The sequence below is a fragment of the Onychostruthus taczanowskii genome, unplaced genomic scaffold (assembly GCF_017590055.1).
Source record: "Onychostruthus taczanowskii isolate IOZ18803 unplaced genomic scaffold, ASM1759005v1 scaffold12, whole genome shotgun sequence".
NCBI classification, from domain to species: domain Eukaryota; kingdom Metazoa; phylum Chordata; class Aves; order Passeriformes; family Passeridae; genus Onychostruthus; species Onychostruthus taczanowskii.
This window is the reverse complement of record NW_024498351.1, coordinates 16058482-16076805: the sequence shown is the minus strand read 5'-3', so window position 1 is coordinate 16076805 and position 18324 is coordinate 16058482. Positions and strand designations below refer to the sequence as shown.

Genomic DNA, 18324 nt, shown 5'->3' with positions numbered 1-18324 from the left:
ATGCAAGGTCACCATCCTTTCATCTTTGCCTTCTTTGTTTATGCCACTGCTTTTTCTGACTCTCTGAAACAGTCTTTTTAAGAAACCCACCCCTTGCTCTTAAATGAAATGGTGGTGTTTTGAATCGTCTCCATCTGGCTTTGGGGAAGACCCAACCAGTAGACTATTTGTAAATTACAGATACAGCTCACTTAGGATGATGATGTCTCTAGTGGGAGCAGCTTTGGGGCTATGAATTTAGGGGGAAGGGTTAAATGTGGAAACAATTAATAGAGGAAGAGAAAAAGAAGCTGCAATTACATTTAGGCAGCTGTTTTTATTGTGAGTTATTGCCTGACTTCATATTCTAGCACTGCCTGCAGGCCTTAGCTGGTTTGGGTCTCCTTTGCTTCAGTGTTAAAGCAATTCCTAGTGAGACAGGACTCCTTCCTGAAGAATTTTTCAGGTCAAAGGAATTGTGAGTGCGTGTATGCATATTTGTGCCCACATTTTTATATATGCAAATGTTTTGTATTGAATGTTTCATATAACCTCATTTGTTCCTTAAGTGACAGCTATGTGATATAATTGCTTACAGTTTGCAAGTGAAATGAGCAGAAGATCATTAATTCAGTCTCCCTTGCTGTTTCTTAATACTCTACACTCCACTTAATGGGAGCCTGCCCTGGACATAAATGAGAGGATGGAACCCATCATGCATCAATATGTGCTTAGCCACACGCGTTCCTATTCTGCTAGAAATTTTGCACAACTCCATACCATATAAATGTGAGGTTATGTCTTAACTGAATGCTAGTTGGATCTCATTATTTTTTTCTACAGATACTGATAAATAATGCAGGAACAGACTTGTGAATATATATAAATTATATATATAGGGGTAAATATTGTATGTAGTCAGTTAAAATCTGTTTCATTTCTCTTGCATGAAGCCAAAATACTTTGCTAGATTATGGGTCCATGAAGTATAAAATTCTGATTCCACTGAGTTACATTAAAAACTAAATCAAAGCAGAATTTTCAAGTTAAAATAATTAAATGTTTGTAGTCATTTTCTCATTGTCTTCACTTTCTCTATCATGAAATTCAGGAAGGCAGCTCTTGAAAAATTACAAATAAATCATCACTTTGTTTGAATAAGAGCTGTGACAGTATAACAAATTTTTTTGCATGTTAGCTTACATTAAATGTAGTATGCTTTATAAGTCTGCCAATGTTCAGACTAGAGCAGAACCTCAGTATCTACACGTCACCAAATCTCATTGGAATTACCTCTGATGTATGTCGATGGTGGAGGAAAAGGAATACAAGAGCAGAAAATGTAATTTTAATTACCATTTCCATTCTGTCTTTATGTAAGCAAACTGAAACACATGTACAGATTTGATAGGCATTGCCTTTGTGCCACATGTACAATGCCAATAATTAATGGCAGGTAATGCATTGCTTTCAGCTACTGCTGGCTGAAATAATTTGGTCTTTTGCCTTGCACCTTGGAATTGGCAATGAGACTTTGGTACCACTTACTGCTGAGGTGGTAGCTCTGATATTTGCCAATGTTAACAACTTCTTAATGCATATCCTACAGGGCCTGTGGCCAGGGGAGTATTGGGAAGATTGAAGTAGCAGGGGGATATTGGAATGAGCAAATACCAGGAGCTTACTTCTCTTGCAGACCTGGGTTAAAGATGACTCTGTGGCTCAAATTACTGCTATTATGGCAGATACTTTCTGCTAATAGGTTGCAGGTCTTCATTAAGACCTTAATTTTATAAACTCCCTATCGTAGGTTACGGAAGTAAAAAGGCATTTATCATATTTTTGTTTTCTTGACTTCTTTGAAGCACTAAATCAAATCTCAGTAGCATCAAATACTAAAATTAAAATAATTATTTTAGTGAAGACCTGAAAAATACTCTAGTTGAATATATTTGCTAAGAATATTTATTAACTGTCTTTTACAACTATGCTAGAGTTGCTAAAAAGCTAAGTTGTGGGAAAGCTGTCTTTTAATAATAAGAGAGTATTTATAAAATGTAATGGCAGCTCCAGTGAAAGAGGAGTAGAATAAAGAGTTGGGCAAGATCAAGAAGGAAGGTTTTTTTCTATACCTCATTTTTTAAAAATTATTTTAGATTTTTAGTCATTTCCTCAGAATGTTATTCACTTCCAGATATACATTTCTTTTATTTTTTTTAACTTACATTAGATAAAAAAAGGGAAGAGGGACAGCCAGTTCATTGCATCAAAATGAAAAAAAAATTTATGCCTTCACTGGTAATTTTGTTTCTTGAGCATAAAGGATCCAAAAGACTCAACAAAAGTAGTTTGTCAGCTGATCAAACATGAGCTTAGTTTATGAATGGTGTCTTTCTAATACCTACAATGAAATTATTTTACAGTGCAGATTATTGATTAATATTATTCTGGAGTGCTTAAGCCTTTATCTTGATTACTTGTTTGCTTTTACTAATTAGCTGTAATTAAGCAGTCTTTCAGGTAACAGAGTGCATATATTTCCCTAGTGGATTAAGTATTAAATACAGCTTTCTTCACTTATTCTCTGTGAGGTTTATTGTTATTTAAAGCCTGTGAAATTTTATGTATTCTGCTAATCTGCCAAACCTGCAAATTCACACATTTCTGCAGCAGTTCCCTAACTGCATGCTTATTTTCATATATGTTTGGCATATCTCACACTGTGACGTGTTGCATGTGCTTGCTCCCTTTGTCTGGGGCTGCTGTCTGTATTGTTTTGTGCTTCCAGATAGCGGTGGGTGTGCTCGCAAACGTGCTGCAATGTCTGTCACATTAACTGCTGTGAAGAGAGTTCAGAGTTCTCCAAACCTATTGGCCTCAGGTATCACCACCAACCACTGAGAGACAACTTCTGAATGGCTTTTTTCCACTGTTATGCATTCCTGCCATATCCCTTTGCCAGGAGGAGAAGGGTAGCACTATTTTCTATTACACTGACAGATGTATTACTTCTACAATGCTTTTTAGAAAGTGGTCTTAATTGCTCTCTGCCTATGTTTAGTAGCCATTCATGAAAAAAATTGGGACTACTTAGGAAAAAATGAGTTATATTTGTAAATTAATAAATTAGTAAATTAATTTTGCCCTTGATATGTGTTTTGGGTCTCACATGCCCTGTATTTTTTTCAAGATAACAAAGCATGAAAAAGAGGTTTTGCTTATTACAAACTTTTTATTGAAACTTGATTTAAAAATTCTTCTCAAGGAAAGGAATCTGAGTGTTGTTTTAAAATGCTTCTTTGCCAGAAGCTAGATTAGTTTGAAATATTAATTTATGAAGATTGCTTACCTAAAAATATTCATAACAATTAAAACATACTAAATATTCATTAGACCGGCGTAACTGCTTCTTATCGATACTTCTGTGTGTTTTTTGCAAATTTAATTTCTAACACAAATTAATATTGGATATTTCTTTTTCAGGGTCTGATTCTCAGTCTCCAGATTCAGGTAAATTAAACACTGTATTATTTGTGTATCACTGTAATACCATGTAAGTGGATGAATTGCAACAATCTTCTATTTATTTGATTTCATTACTCTTCATTCTCCTCATTCATTTGATTTCATTACTTCCTCATTCTTCAAGGAAAGCACCTCTGAAATTGTAATCCTAATTGTTAATGGTTGAGATCTCAAATTCAGGGCTCCTTTGAAAGCAGTTATTTCTTGTAACACAGAATATGTTGTCAGAAAAATGAATTGTGTGGGAAAAAAATCAGACTGGTAATTTGCCACCTTTAGCTTCATCACTGTGGCACCATTCAGTGGTACTTGCTATTTCCTTTTTAGTGCCTTACTCAGGATTGCAAGTTCTGCCCACCTTCACTTAGCAGCCTGCTCACATAATGTGTCACTTTTCCCAGCCTCTTACAGTATTTTGTCTTCAACATCTCCCTCTATGTTTGGCCAACGCTTTGAGGGCATTCCAGGTCTGAGGACAGAGAAAAAAAACATGGTTGGTTGTTTAGAAAATAGAGGTGTCATTTAGATTTTGCAATAAGATTGGAACACTATTGGAACAACTAGTTGGGTACTGTGGTGAAATTTTGTGAAACTTTGCCATGACCAGCTAACTTTACATGAGCTGAGATGTTTTTCAAAATCTAACACAGCTGTGAAGTTCAAGAATGTAATCTGAAAGTGAAGTAATTTGAGCCTGATTTATACAGGGGCTGAAGCACCAGCACCTCAAAAGGACTCTCAAGGTTGAAAATCCATAGTCTGTACGAAAATCATGGGAAGATGTCTACCTGCCCAATACCAGAACTGTTGCCAGTGCTCGAATTCTCTAAATTTTAATGATTAATGTTTTGTAGAGTGGCAGCTTTAGCCATGTTCTTATAACTTCCATGGTAAAACAGCATCATTGTCAGTTGTGTGGTTTGTTTAGTGGCTGGGTTGTTATGTTAAGAGCAGGGCAGATGTACTAATCACACCCAAAAAATGGTTTCATTCTTTTTTATTTACAAAAGCTTGGCGATCTTACAATAATGGCAGTAGAGAGACCCTGAATGGAGACGCCAGCAGCTCATCTCTTTCAGCAAAAGGTTTCAGGAGCGTGCGGCCAAATCTGCAGGATAAAAAATCACCAACTCAGGTAAAACTGGACACTCCACGTTTAATGCTGTGCCATGGCTGGGGAGTTAGCACATGTGGATGGGATACCTCATGAAACATTGTCTGATGTCTTGCAGATAGTGTGAATCACCTGCTCAAATGGTGATTTGGTCGCTACACACTGGTGTGCTGTATAGATAATGCATGCTCCACACAGGCTGTATGCCCCCAGGTTAATTACCAGAAAGTGCTTTCAGTGAGCAAGACAGCTAAATAAAACTAGGTCATGCACAAGTAAAAGCTTTCTAGGAGTGTTCCTGCACTTCAAAGAGTATTTATTAGAAGTTTACACTTGGAAAAATGCACCAGTCATCAAAATATCTGAGAATTAAGATGTATTAATTACATGGTAGAAAATGCTTCTACCACTTTTGTAGAACAATGCAATTACAGCACACTAAAAACAGAAACAAAAATAAAACCAAATCAAGCAAAAATCAGACAACATAAACAAAAAACCACCCCCACACTTGGAAACAACTTTATCTGTCAAAAAAATATCAACATACCAATTTTAATACTTTCTCTGGTACTATTTTTTAAGAGGCTCTGTGTTTTATATATGTGTGTTACCTGTGAATAATTGCTTGCTATCTAAGATCATGGAGTACTTACATACCTAAATGCTTTCACAGCAATAATTCTTTTTCAGTGTAATAATTGTTTTTTAAAAGAAAATGAATGGTTGTGGGCTTCCTTCTGATTCTTTCTGATCCCACTTTTGTCTGAGCAAATGGAACATCTGGCTTTTTAAACAGAAGTTGCACACGAAATGGTGGTGGGAACCTGACCAATTTAGTTGTCCATTGAATTAGCAGTCTTGAGATGAAACCCTTTAATTTGCTTGTTCCTTTGTTTAAATATAAAAGTAAAACTGAACTATATCTCCTACTAACATTTACTTTCTTTCTGTTTCTTCTTCAATGTTATTTTGCTGTGTGTGGATGCTTTTGGCAAATAAGGCACCTCTGCCACCTCCTAGAAAAGAAAGCTTTCAGAAAGCAAGAGTAACTAATCACGAGAACAAAATTAATCTCCAGGCAGTAACTGCTGGTCCATCTAAACACCACCTCACAGATACTGCCTATTACACTAGTGAGACTTTTTTTCAGGAGACAATGTCTTCTCAAATATCCAACACAAGTGTGTCCTATGCACAAAAAATCATTAGACCACTGACCTCAGTCTCCAGTGCAGACACAAGCACAGTAGCTGGCATTAGTGCTACTCTCCATCAAGGCCAAAGGCAACAATCTCAAAAACGTAAGATATCTACCCTGAAATTAACCCGGACACGTGACCCAGCAATTAGCACTCCTAGTAATTCACAGCAACAGCTCAAGCCTGTTGAACAGCCAGTATTTTCACAAAGGCCTGTCTCACCTGCCTGTAACCCCATGCCTGAGATACACACAGCATCTCTTTCTGTTCAGATAGTTCCCACCCCTGACAATAAAGCAGAGCCTGAAATCCAAGATCATCCACCTAGTATTTCTCCAGACACTTCAAAGATGTCTTCAAAGGATTTGGGACAAAAGTCTACAGTTCTTCCTTCTTCACAGGCTGCAGAATGCCATGTGGTATATTTAATTTTTCCATCTTTTATTTTAGATCTTCATGAATCACTTAATAACAATCTGTTTAGTTATACTTACATTACAAAAGTTAGATCTTGTGTTTTTTGGGTAAAACTACCTGTCACGTGGACGAAAACAGAAATGAACAACAACTGAAGGTTTTGGAAGCTTATTAAAAAAAAAAAAAAAAAAAAAAAAGTTGCTTAACCGAGATGGAAGGCAGACTTCTTTGTTCCTCTGTGAGCATTTTAGAGAGTGCAAATGCAACATAGGAAAATAGGAAATAAGTGTACTTTAGGTGGTGCATCTGCTCAAGTGGCTCTTCCTGGAGAGGATTGCATTAGAGGGTTCTGCTGCCATAGATGCTGGAAGGATCAAGTATGGATAGTAAGGTTGGGTTGGGTTGGGTTGGGTTGGGTTGGGTTGGGTTGGGTTGGGTGGAGCTTAAATGCAGCTCTATCAGCTTTTCTAGGGCCACAGAAAGTACATTTTGTCAGTCAGTGCTTTCTGCGAGGCTGGGCACTGCCGTCTCCTATGTGTCCTGTGCAACAGAGCTTCTTAAAGAAAATGGGTCTGTAAACTCTTTGTCAACAACCTCCACATGAAACATCACGGGGCACTGAACTTCTAGGTCCATCTGTTTCCCCTATACCTTACACCTACTGAAATGAAAATTCTATGCTGATCTCACCTAGAAGAAATGGGAGTTTCAGACACACAGTGTAGGACCAGAGGAGTCTGAGCAGGGTTTGTCACCATTCAGAAACTCCCTGAGTCAAATAAAATAAGCCTGGGCACAAGAAAGCAGCAGTGAATACATACTAGGCAAAAGGAGAGCTCTGAATAGGCTCTATAATTTCTACTCTGCTTTACCTACACACATTAGGATTTTTCTATTTAAAAAGATTATTATTCCAGTATATGTACCAGTATAACAGCTTATCTGTGTTTGAAATGGATGTACAGATTGCTGTAGGTCTAGGCATGTCTGCCTCAAAGCTTTGTCTGAGTGAAAATCCCATCATGACATATTTGTGTTCATCTAGTTCTGCTGGAATCATTGAGGCTACTCTGAAGTAAATACAGCATTATCTTGTAAATTAAAAAGTCCATTTACAGCTCTGTTGTCAATAGTAATAACACCTCTGCTTTTCCACACTGAGTTTCTTTCAGAACATCACATTCAACCAGATCTCCACTCTTTGAGACATAAGTATCTGCATTAAAAACAGGATGGTTTTAAAGTTGTAATATGTCTGTCTCCCCCTTCAAATCCCAAGTAAAATTTTTGATCAGCACAAAGCTGTTAAATTATATGACAACAATCTGCAATGCTCCTTTTGAATTCTCTCCATTAAAAAATAGGAGCACAGAAGCACTAATCACATTTTTCCTCCTCAAGACTAGACACAAAACTGTCATCTTAAATCCTTCTTTTAGACTGCATAAAATTTAGAACATTTTGAGAAAAAACAAGTTGCTTTACTCTTTAGAAGAACCAGTCTGCTACTCAGTGATTTTTGTCAGGTACAACAAGTCACTTCAAGCAAGAGCCACAGTAAAGAATCCATGTCAGAAACAGTAAGGAAAGGTGATCAACAGCTTTTTCTGGTAGATAGGGTAGGTATGAAGATATTGCAAGTCTTTTAAATATGGGCATCATAGGATACTGTCAAGCAGCAGAACAGCAGGTATAGGTGTGGCCAATTCAGCTTTTGCATCTGTTATCTTTTCACTTAAAAATAGTTGCTCAGCCTTTTAGAATATGATGAATTATACATAGGCAGATAAATCTCTCAAACAGAAAGTATGATAGCTGGCAAGGATTAGGGGAAATACCTTTTTACGATCAAGAGCAATACTCAAAGTCGAATCGCAAAATAAAAAGAATTCATCTTCTAGCTGCTTTTTTTAGAATTTTAAAAGTCAAAACACATTTTGCATTTTCCTTTTAATTTCAAATGTTGTTTAGTTTCACTTCAAGCTGAAAAAAATCAGAAAATTATCTGTGACTTACTTGGCAATTCTGCACCTAGCTTTCTGCTTTCTCCTCGATTTCAATATGTGGAAAGCACTGTCAGAAATGTGGCGACTGGGTTGCTCTGAATAAAAGGAGAAAAATTTCAGTTGATCACAGAGATCATTAAGGCATGTAGCCATCTTTTCAAGCTGTATCCCATTATGGATCTCTTATCTGCAAAATGCAGCTGACATTTTCTGTGATGTTCAATTTCGAAATAAATTCTAATGAAGGGGGTGTATTTGGCATCACAATTGAGTCATGGAGCCGCTGGGTTTTGTAGCTCCTTGTTAAAATACATGCCTAAAACTAGAGTACAAATCAGCATAGGGGATGGTGTAAAAATCTGCATCAGGTGAGTTCCCAAAATGAAGATGCCATGAACTAAAATTAGAAATAAAGGCTGCAGCTATGTGTTTAAAAATATTTCTTTTCTGACTCAGATCTCAGTTTAAAACCTTGAAACTGTTCTAGCTAATGCCAAATATTATGATCCCTTTAGTGCAATATATCATAATATTTGCAAAGGTCACAATTTCTCTCACACAGAAAATTAACTTTCAGTATACAATGCAGGGTAGTATTACCATTTTTTAAATTGTTTTAGATCTGCAAGCTCTACAGGACTTTGTATAGGAGTTAAAATACTTTTGTACCTGCAGCTTGTAGGTTGTGGGTCAAGCTGTGTACTCAAAGGATGCTCTCAGACTGTAGATTAGGCCTGCCAGCAGTGTTTAAAGTTGCCAGAGAAACTCTCAAAATACAAGTACACTTAGAAAGGTGCAGCTCTCCCTCTGCATTTGGGTTTTTGTATGTGAAGGAGAATGAGGTAAGATCAGGTAATCATCTCTTCTTAAGAGGTATTAAAGAAGAAATACTGTGCATGTGGGTTATCTGTGTCTAGCCAACATGTACAACTGTATTTTGTCACAAAGTATGGAAATACACAGCCCAGAGGGAGCTTGTGTGGTCCAAGTTAATGTATCTTGCTGTCTGTGCTCCTATTTGCACTGAATTTCAGTGCTTATCTGTTGAAACTTTAGGAGCAAGCAGAAGTGTGCTATGACTCACTGAGTGACATTTTGTAAACACTCCTACTCAGAGAAAGGTTAAACCCCTTAAAAGTATGTATGAAAATAGAAGCATTCAGGTTACTCAGTATTGTTACATTATTACAGTCTCAAGAGATGCTGCTTCTTTGTACCATACTGCAGGTACAGGAGAAATAACTGTATCTATTTCAACAGAGAAATTTGTATTTGCTAGTATGAAACCAGTGGAGGTAAATTTTATTGTCCAAGTTTCTCATAAGAAGAAGTTACAAACTGATGAAGAATTCTGAACTGCATCTTCAGAAATAATCACCTGATATTTTTTTAATATTTCTTTTCCTGGGTTCCTAAGTGTCCTGTTGTTCTAGATATCACTCTCTGAAACTGAGGGTTGCAAAGCATTTTTTCTGCTATTTGAATTCCTCCGATGAGTTGAACACTTGGTTTAGTCCTGATGTGCTGGAGGAGTAAAACATCTATAGCAGATATTTATGAAAGTGTTTCTTTTGATAGCCTTATAGCTGTAGAAATGTGCATCAAGGAAAATAAACCACGAATTAAAAATAAAAAATCTAAATCAATTCATTGAGTACATTTCTGAGTTTTAGGTATTGACAATATGTAGAGTGATATGGAAGAAAGAGAAAACTGGTTTCAGCATTCTGGGGACAGATGTGAAGCAAAGAAAACTGAGCATGTATTTTTTATTTTTAAGTTCTGCATCACAAGTATTGTTTTAGACAAGAGCTGAACTCCACCTCCTTATAGTAAATTTATAATAAGAGGACTAGGTAGAAAAATGGGCATTGGAATTTAATTTGTAGGATTAGTTTGGACATTTTGAAATCAGCTTTTAATAATTAAAAATAGAGGTATTTTTACCCATTTATGCAAATGTATGGGTGTAATTTGATTGTTGATTACTAAACTCTGCTATGTATTAACACAATGGATTTATTCACCTATCTCTGAGTCTCCTTATCTGTGTCTTGACTGTTGAAGCAAGGCCAGGACTCTGGTGTCATTAGTAATCTCACACCACTCCCCACATATCTTGCATTAAAATGAGAGCTGACTGATTTTGAAACCCATGCTAGGGTCACCTGTTTACTTTACATGAATTGTATACCAGCTGTGTTATTCAGGCCTGACATTTTGCTATTTGAAGGAAGAGAAGCATTTCAAAGGACCAGCAGATGGCTGCAGCAAAGGCTGCTCTTCAGACCTTCACATCAAGACTGATGACATTTATCTGTCTCTCAAGTGTTGCTCCACAGCCCAAGACAGCCACAGTCGAGCTAGTTTTTCATCAATCTAATTGATTAAGTAGTTGTTTGGCATTTAATCTGCCTGACTTCTGCTAGCATATCTTGGGCTGTACCAATAACAAACCTAATCTGAAGCATGCTGAATGAAACCAGTATTAAAAGTTTTCTGTAATGCCTTCAGCCTTGTCTTTCTCATATTTTTCACAGTGAAAAATATAAAAAAATATGATTCATAGATGAGAACGCATGCACAGTGAAGAATATGGATTAGTAGTAGCCAGTTGTATGTGTTTGAGATTACCAACATTCCATGTTTTTTAAGTGGTGTAAATCAGTTTTCAAAAACAACACAGTTTTAAATCACAATTTCAGCCACTCTTTCCCAGAGAGATGATTATATATATGAAACTATTCTAGAGCCAGGCAGAATAGAAGTTCTACTCTACAAAGCCAAGAAGCTTCATGTTGAGAATCAGCCCCTAGACTTGCTGCATTCCTTCCGTCTGCATTGTAAGAATAATAGCTTTATATTCTTTTTAAGAATTTGGCTTGATGAAATCAGCTATTATTTGCCAATCACAGTGAATCAAATTCTTTAAAAATCTCAGTTTCATTAGCTCTCTGGATGCACCCTGAATATCTGTCCTTGTGTTGTCCATCCCTTCTTTTCTCAAGCGTGCAAGAAATCTCCTCAGTACAGAGCCAGGTTTACTAGATTTCTCAACTCCCCAAGATTTCCTGTTATTTTAACATATAGAGATTAATTTACACATTTTGGCTCAGTCATATGTAACTTTTCTTCTGGGGATGCTGAGAGGACAAGTGGTCTCAAGAACTTCAGAGCTTTTTGGCTCTGCCTCATAAATTACAGCATGATCTCCTAGTTCCTGTCTTTTGCTGGAGATGTTGATATGATGATCTGATGACATAGATGATGAAAATCATCATGAATGATGATTCTGTCTCCCCTTTATGTACCTGTGAGGTGAAATTACAGTTTCTTGTATGTGTATGTAAATGCCAACATCTTAAATATGCTGTATAATCATCCTAATTTTTCATGACATTATTTTTAATATTCCATTTAGTATTCCATTTAGTATTCCATTTTCTTTCGAAGCTTCCATTGGCAAATTGGTTCTCTGTGAAAATACTGTGTCCTTTTACAGCCATACACTCAGTTATTGATTATTTTAATTAAGAGGTAAACTGTTCAGATGTCCTCTATGAAAAGATTAAGTTGGGTGGTGTTCAGTTGTAGATTTGAAACATTGCTGTGAATAAGATTTGAATTTTAAGCTGTTTGACTAAGTTTTTTCACTGTTTTGACTGCAGGTTTTAACAGCAGCTTTTGCCTATTTTTGTGTACCCTAGAGATCCAATGATGCCAAAGATTTATTTTGAATCAATTGGAACAAGTAATAGATATCTGTTCACATACTTAAGATTTTTTTTGCTGTAATGCTTATTCATAGGGATGGTCCCATTGACCTCAGTAAGGTTATTTGTGTAAATTCTAGTTGATCTCAACAAGAATTATGCAACTGGAACCCCAGTGACCTCTTGTAAATAGCATAATCTGGGTTGTGTTCCAAGTCTTCCATAAGGGCTTTAGAAGATATTTTCAGATTTTGGATTAAAATGCCAAAATGGCATTTTAATCTGATGGCTAGAAACATTTTTTGAATGATTAAAGACATCTGCCTAGTCTAAGCATAGGAAATAACCATATTACTGATAACAAGGTGATATGGATGACTGAATGTTTCTTTTTAAAGTGGTATTTATTACATATAGTGTCTTACTGTCCTCTGTTTTACATAAATTTAAAATCCCAAACACTCTTTCCCAGTAGCTATTCCAGATGTCCTCAGCCCTATCAACAGTGAAACCCTTAGTGCTGAAGTAGGCAGTATTTTGAATACTTAGGAATTAATGGAAAGCTTGTGGTTTAATAGGCAGTATAGAAGGATTTGGGCAGCTGTTTAACAAATATTAGATGCCAACATGCTTTAGTTCAAAAAGAAGCTGCAGATGCAAAAAGCCAGTTGCAGAACTAGTTTAAACTGAGTGCCCTGTGACTGATTTGAAATGACGGAACATAAAGCTCATACATTGTGTGGCAGTTTTCAGAAGCACTCTCATGAGACTTTTCCCTTCTACTTTTAAGGAACTGTGCTGAATCCAAGCTGGCATGTTTTGTTTCAGTATGTCCTGTTCTTGTGCTCCCAGTCTTTGTTCCCCAGATTTATACCAGTTACCCTAACAATCCTTATGTCCTCTAATGTAAAAAGACTTCTATGCATACACCTTATAGAGTAGGTTGTGACAGGGTGCTTCCAGGGTGCTTGGAAATTCTAAGATCATCCAAATATTTTTATTAGAGAGGCAGTGGAGAAGATGTATTCAGTCACAAGAGGCAAAAAATTCTACCACCTGTTACTTGCAGATCATATGAATAGTCATTAAGTGTGTTTCTGTATAGCTGGCAGTCCTCCTCAACTTTATATTACAGTTGGTTTCAAAGTCATACCTATCCTTGACAAAATAAGTGTAACATTTACCAAGATCAGACTTGCAGATACATGTTTGCTTTGAAAACTACATGGACATGACATTCTCTAGCCTCATATTTATGTGAAGAATAAAATAGCGTGAACCCTCTCAATGCACAATGGAGATCATTAATATATGCAGTCCATTATGAATATTCATCCTCAGCACACTATGGTTTCTGGCATTGCTTCCACTAGTATTTAATGCACTCATTTCTTTCATGTTGTCCTACTCTAATATAGAGCATGGTTGATTTATTTTCTAATCTTTGTAAATGTGAACTTCCTCGGGTGGCTGAAAACCTTACACTTCTGTAATTCCCCTACACCCAGCAAGAGGCAAAAGGAAAAGTTCTTTATTCATTAAGTAATCTGTTTCTTTTCTTATTTTTTTTTCCTCAAATCTCAGCTTGGAAACCAGAAAATAACTGCCCCTGTGATGGAGGTAAATGCTTCACAGACACACAGACAAACATCAACAGAAGCTTCTCCACTGCCTCTTCCTTCTCCTGTGGTACCAGTTAACAGAGCCTCTTTCTCACCAGACAGTGGCACCCACCCAGTACCATACTCTTTGCCAACGCTTGACGATTTTTTGCCTTCACGCTTTTATAAAACCCCAGGCCTGTCCCAGTGTCCCTACCAATGCCCGTGCCCAGCTGCTGCCAGTGCTGCCCAGAGGAGCGGAGCAGCCTCTGTGAGCACCGACTCTGCCCTGAGCGAGTGCTCCTCGCGCGCAGCGAGCGAGTGCTCCACAGCCATTCTAGATGAGCTGCAGACTTGTAGCTATGATACCACTGACTGCTCTGAAACACCTTCCCCAACCTTGAGCCAGATGTCTGCTGTGTCAGATGGCACCACCTTAACCAACACTGCTGCCACTTCTCATGTAATTATGCTTCCTTTTTTCCTCCTCCATTTTGTTCAAACAGGTTGTCAGAGGGGAACAGAATTTGACCTTGTCTGTTATCCCATTACACAAACAAGTATTTTGATAGTAATTTTCTGTGGTCACAGTCTGACAGTGTTTTGTAACAGTTGTTAAAAGAAAAAAAAAAATCATTGGTATAGCAGATTTGGGAGTAGGAAATGATTGCTGCACAGTTGTGTGGTCAGCTAAGGTGTATCAAATGCTTTGCTTAAAGGAAAATAAATTCAAGAAATACTTTTTCCAAATGTATTAAAGCAAGCATTCCATGGAGTTTGAAGAGATTTGTTTAAAATACTGTTAACAGTTTACAGGTTTTTGGAGTCTGGACTACCACCATTTTTGATTTACACTGAGATGCAGATTTCATAAATGTTATTTTTAAATTCATAGTAAATGTTCACAATATTTAATGAAGTTTTTTCCCCAGCCATGATGACTGACTGCACAAAACTGGTCTTCTGTCCTCTAATTAACCGTTTCCTCTCCTAAGCACAGTTTCTTATAGGACTGAACTGCATAAATAATCTTGAACTATTCAAGTGTCTTGTTACTTTTCTCTTGGTTAAGTCAAGGAAAAAGCCAGTGTCCAGTTAGACACTTTATACATACATTAATTTTTCTGTATCTTAGTATACTCATATATGGGGAGAAAGAAGGTATGGAATCTGGGTCAAACCCAGATCACTTTTGATTTCTTTTGAGATTATCCACATGATTAAAATGAGTCAGAACAAAGCCTTCATTTAAATTGAGCAATTCATTGCTGAATTGCAAAACAGAGAGATGTTCTGAATCCAGAGTTTTACTGGGTCACAGCAGTGTTCAAACTTTGTATAAATACTTCAGCATACAATAATTTTCAAGCCTGAAAAGAAAAAATAGTATATCTATTTTTTAAGCTTTGTGTATAATTTATAAAAAAATATTTTGAGTCCAACCTTGCACATAGTCACCTGGAAAGCCAATGACTGGTTGCATTGCTGTGGATGCTGCTAAAAAAATAACACTAATAGAAGGCATGTAAAAGCTTTAATTCTTAACTTTTGCAACACAGCTCTGAAAACTCTGGGTGTTTTTTTAAGAATCATTACTATGGATCTGCATACAACACAGCACTTGTAGCCAAAGCTACCATAATAAGTATAGACTGGTCAGACAGAGTCACCACATGACCATTTGCTAGCTGTGGGAAGGATAGAATGTTTATATTTTCTTGTAGCCTACTTCTAAAATTGTCAGCTAACTGTATTTGTTTTCTTTGAGCATCATTTTTTGCAAGCTCAAGTGAGCAGTTGGTCCTTCTTTCCCTTTTTGGGTTAGTCTCCCAGTAGAAGGCTGTGTAATATTCAGGTCTGACCACCACCTTGTCTTTTAGACATGGCAGGGATGAGTGTGACGTTTGTTCACTGACATTTGTTCACTGTTAATGGACAAAGCCAAATGAAAAGACACTCACCCAAGAGCAAAAATCCCCAAGTAGTCCGAAGAACCCCACAGAAATTAAACTGCTGGCAAAACCCAACTCTGCAGTATAGAAAAGTCATCATCTCCCACTCTCTGTAGAGAAGGGCTAGATGGCTAAAAATGCATCCATGAAATGAAAAAACAATGGGAAAGCTGGTGGCACATGCACACAAATGTTGGTAGTGGCTCTAATTCTGGAATGATCTTCATTCTCAGAGCGCTGTTGATTTTGTAGGTGAAAACTATGGGGAAAATGATAAAAGTAATAAAGGATTGGGCCATCCACCACTCTGCCTTCATAAGATATAAACCTGCTTTAAAGACTTTATGTCCACATAAAGGATGTTTATTTTTGAGTGTCTTAATGAGACTAGACAAAAAAGTTCTAAAACAACTTCTAAGAAGAAGCAGCAGCATCAGGAAAGCTGAGTCAACAAAATTTACAAGTATTCTAGGCAAAAGGCAGAGCTAAAGGTAAAACTGGTCAATTTTCTTTACCTTTAGTCACAGATTATAGATTCTTTGAAAACCTGAAGTATGAGACTTGCAATTCTTATTTGGGCCTATGCTTAGAATTGGAGTTAAAATGAGAGAACAGATGGTTTTGGAAATTATTTTTTCTGGTTGTATTCCAATTATGAACATTTTCCTATGAAATTATTTCCGTGGGTTCTTCTTTTTTATGTAGTTTGAAATTGTGGAATCTAATGGAAACTTGGAAATGGAAGTACACATTAGATTTTTGCTTTTTACCAAGTTCTATGCCTGTCTTGAGCTTCAATTGATTCTGAGTATTTTAACTTAATTTAGTGTCTTGAGGTCAGGTGTGTGCTGTGCAGCATTCTTGCAAAGAACTGCTCAGACATCCATACTGGGACCTCTTCTCCCTGTCTTTCCCAGCAGAGGGAAAGTTAGAAAGCAGCTCCAGTCCCAGATAGATACCACCTTCTGTTCTGATTCAGAAATCCAGAGAGCTATTCTTTCTGATGCTCAAGAAAATTAGAGGAATTTTAAACCTGATACCTCATAGGAATTTTTACAAGATCTTGATTGTCTTGCTGCAGAAGTAGGTCGCTCTACTTGCAGTGGAGGACAGGTTAAGTATACTGGGGAAAAAAAATAATGGAGGTCGCTAAGGAAGGGAACATCATGAAAAATTATCGTTTTCCTAGTAAACTGGAAAATAGATGCATTTTGGTTGAATAGGGATTTTTTTCCATATTGTCTTCTTTTCCCACAAAGATGACCTGGGAAAGCAAAATGTCTAATTCATGAGTAGACATCTTAGAGGATTTCACTTCCTTCTAAAATCTGGGAATAAACTCTGTCACCTGGACCTAAAGTGTCACATTCTCAGATTGAAATGTCAGTAACTACCAAATTATTCCATGGGAATAAAAGGCCTTTGGTAAAACTATCTTCTATAGCTAACCCTTTAAACCGTGCAAGGTGCAGCAGATGAACAAATGAAATAGCCACCTTCACAGACATTTTCCTCAAAGAGAAGATCATTAGAAACTAAGAAATTATAGCTGAGCTGAGATCTTATCTAAGACCTTCAGAAGCAAGCCCAAAAATGTCATATATGAACGTGCCACATACACATGTATGACTGATGTCCTTCAACTGCTTGTGTGGGTCCTGTTTTCATGGTATTTTGTACTCTTTAGTGTACTTAGCCTAACTGTCTAACTGAGATATTTGGTAAAGTCCTTCTCAGGAATATCTCAGTCTTTTATTACAGAAATTCATAGGAGTACCTTCCAGTCTGCAAAGAACTCACACCAGTTCTGCTCAGAGAAACAAAAGCCGTAGTAAATGAGTAAGAAGGTGTAAGGCTCTGCACAGTTGCACCCTGCCTTCCCTAGAAACAAGCTTTCCCACAAAGACAGTATGTAAGAAAAGAGAATGGGTGAACACCTAAAGTAGAGGAGAGATGGCTGGCCTCAGTTTGAAACCTTATCTGAAAACATGCCTGCATACTCCTTGAAATGCTGTCTTTGAGCTATGTAGCTTTTCTATTCTTACATCTCCAAAGCTGGTTGGGTTTTTTGGGTTTTTTTTGAGGAGAGGATCACATAAGAAAAGCCAACTTACTTTTGGTTCTGGAGTTTATTAAGAGAGTGGACGTTTGAACACAAAACTTTCAATGGAGACATCACCACAACATAAACTTTTCAGCTCATTTCTGAAAGCAGACATCCTTAAAATGAGAAACTCCTAAACGCATCTAGGAGTTCACATGATGTCTGCACAAGACCAGAAATTGTTTTTTCTCTCTTAGCTATGGGAGGCCAAGATGTTAAAAATTTGAAATCAGTTTAGTAATCTCCAAAATACAAATGCATACAGAAGGTCATGAATAATTTAATTTTTATTTGTAAAAATAATATGCATTTTAATATGTTTTTATTTATGCTTTGCTGCTTCAGGTAGTCTCTTGTTTACATCTGCAGCATGTTTTAGTTCATTTGTTACATAAAACTGAGCAAATTTTGTAGTTCTTCTAATTCAGATTTTAAAAACTGTTAATTTCAGTTCTGCATTAAAGGAGATGCTGCAAAGAGCTTCACTTGCTTTTCTGCTGAAATATTCACTACTCTCTTATTTCATTCATTCAATGCTTGCTCAGCATCTCAGTTTTGATTCTTTCAATACTCCATGTAAAACTGATGCAGCCCCAGTGCAGGGATTCTAAACCTGGGGGCAGTTTCCTCTTGTGAAGTGCCTCTAGTGACTAAAGCCTAAATGGCTTTAGCTGCTTGCTGCTTTTGCCAGTTTGCTTGGCTCTCCCATTT

General features: G+C 37.0%; 1 protein-coding gene across 13 annotated transcripts in view; it reads left to right on the top strand.

Annotated features, from left to right (window-relative positions):
- SORBS2 (sorbin and SH3 domain containing 2) overlaps nt 1-18324 on the top strand; it is a 142022-nt gene that overhangs the window by 66851 nt on the left and 56847 nt on the right. For 4 of the 13 annotated variants that reach the window (XM_041427823.1, XM_041427817.1, XM_041427816.1 and 1 more), the window contains exons 4-7: nt 3463-3489; nt 4515-4639; nt 5622-6239; nt 13541-14020. In XM_041427823.1, coding sequence (XP_041283757.1) covers nt 3463-3489; nt 4515-4639; nt 5622-6239; nt 13541-14020 — 1250 coding nt within the window. Of the gene's footprint in view, nt 1-2767; nt 2861-3462; nt 3490-4514; nt 4640-5621; nt 6240-13540; nt 14021-18324 lie in introns of those variants that run through there. The other 9 variants (XM_041427821.1, XM_041427819.1, XM_041427818.1 and 6 more) reach the window with 4 other exon arrangements.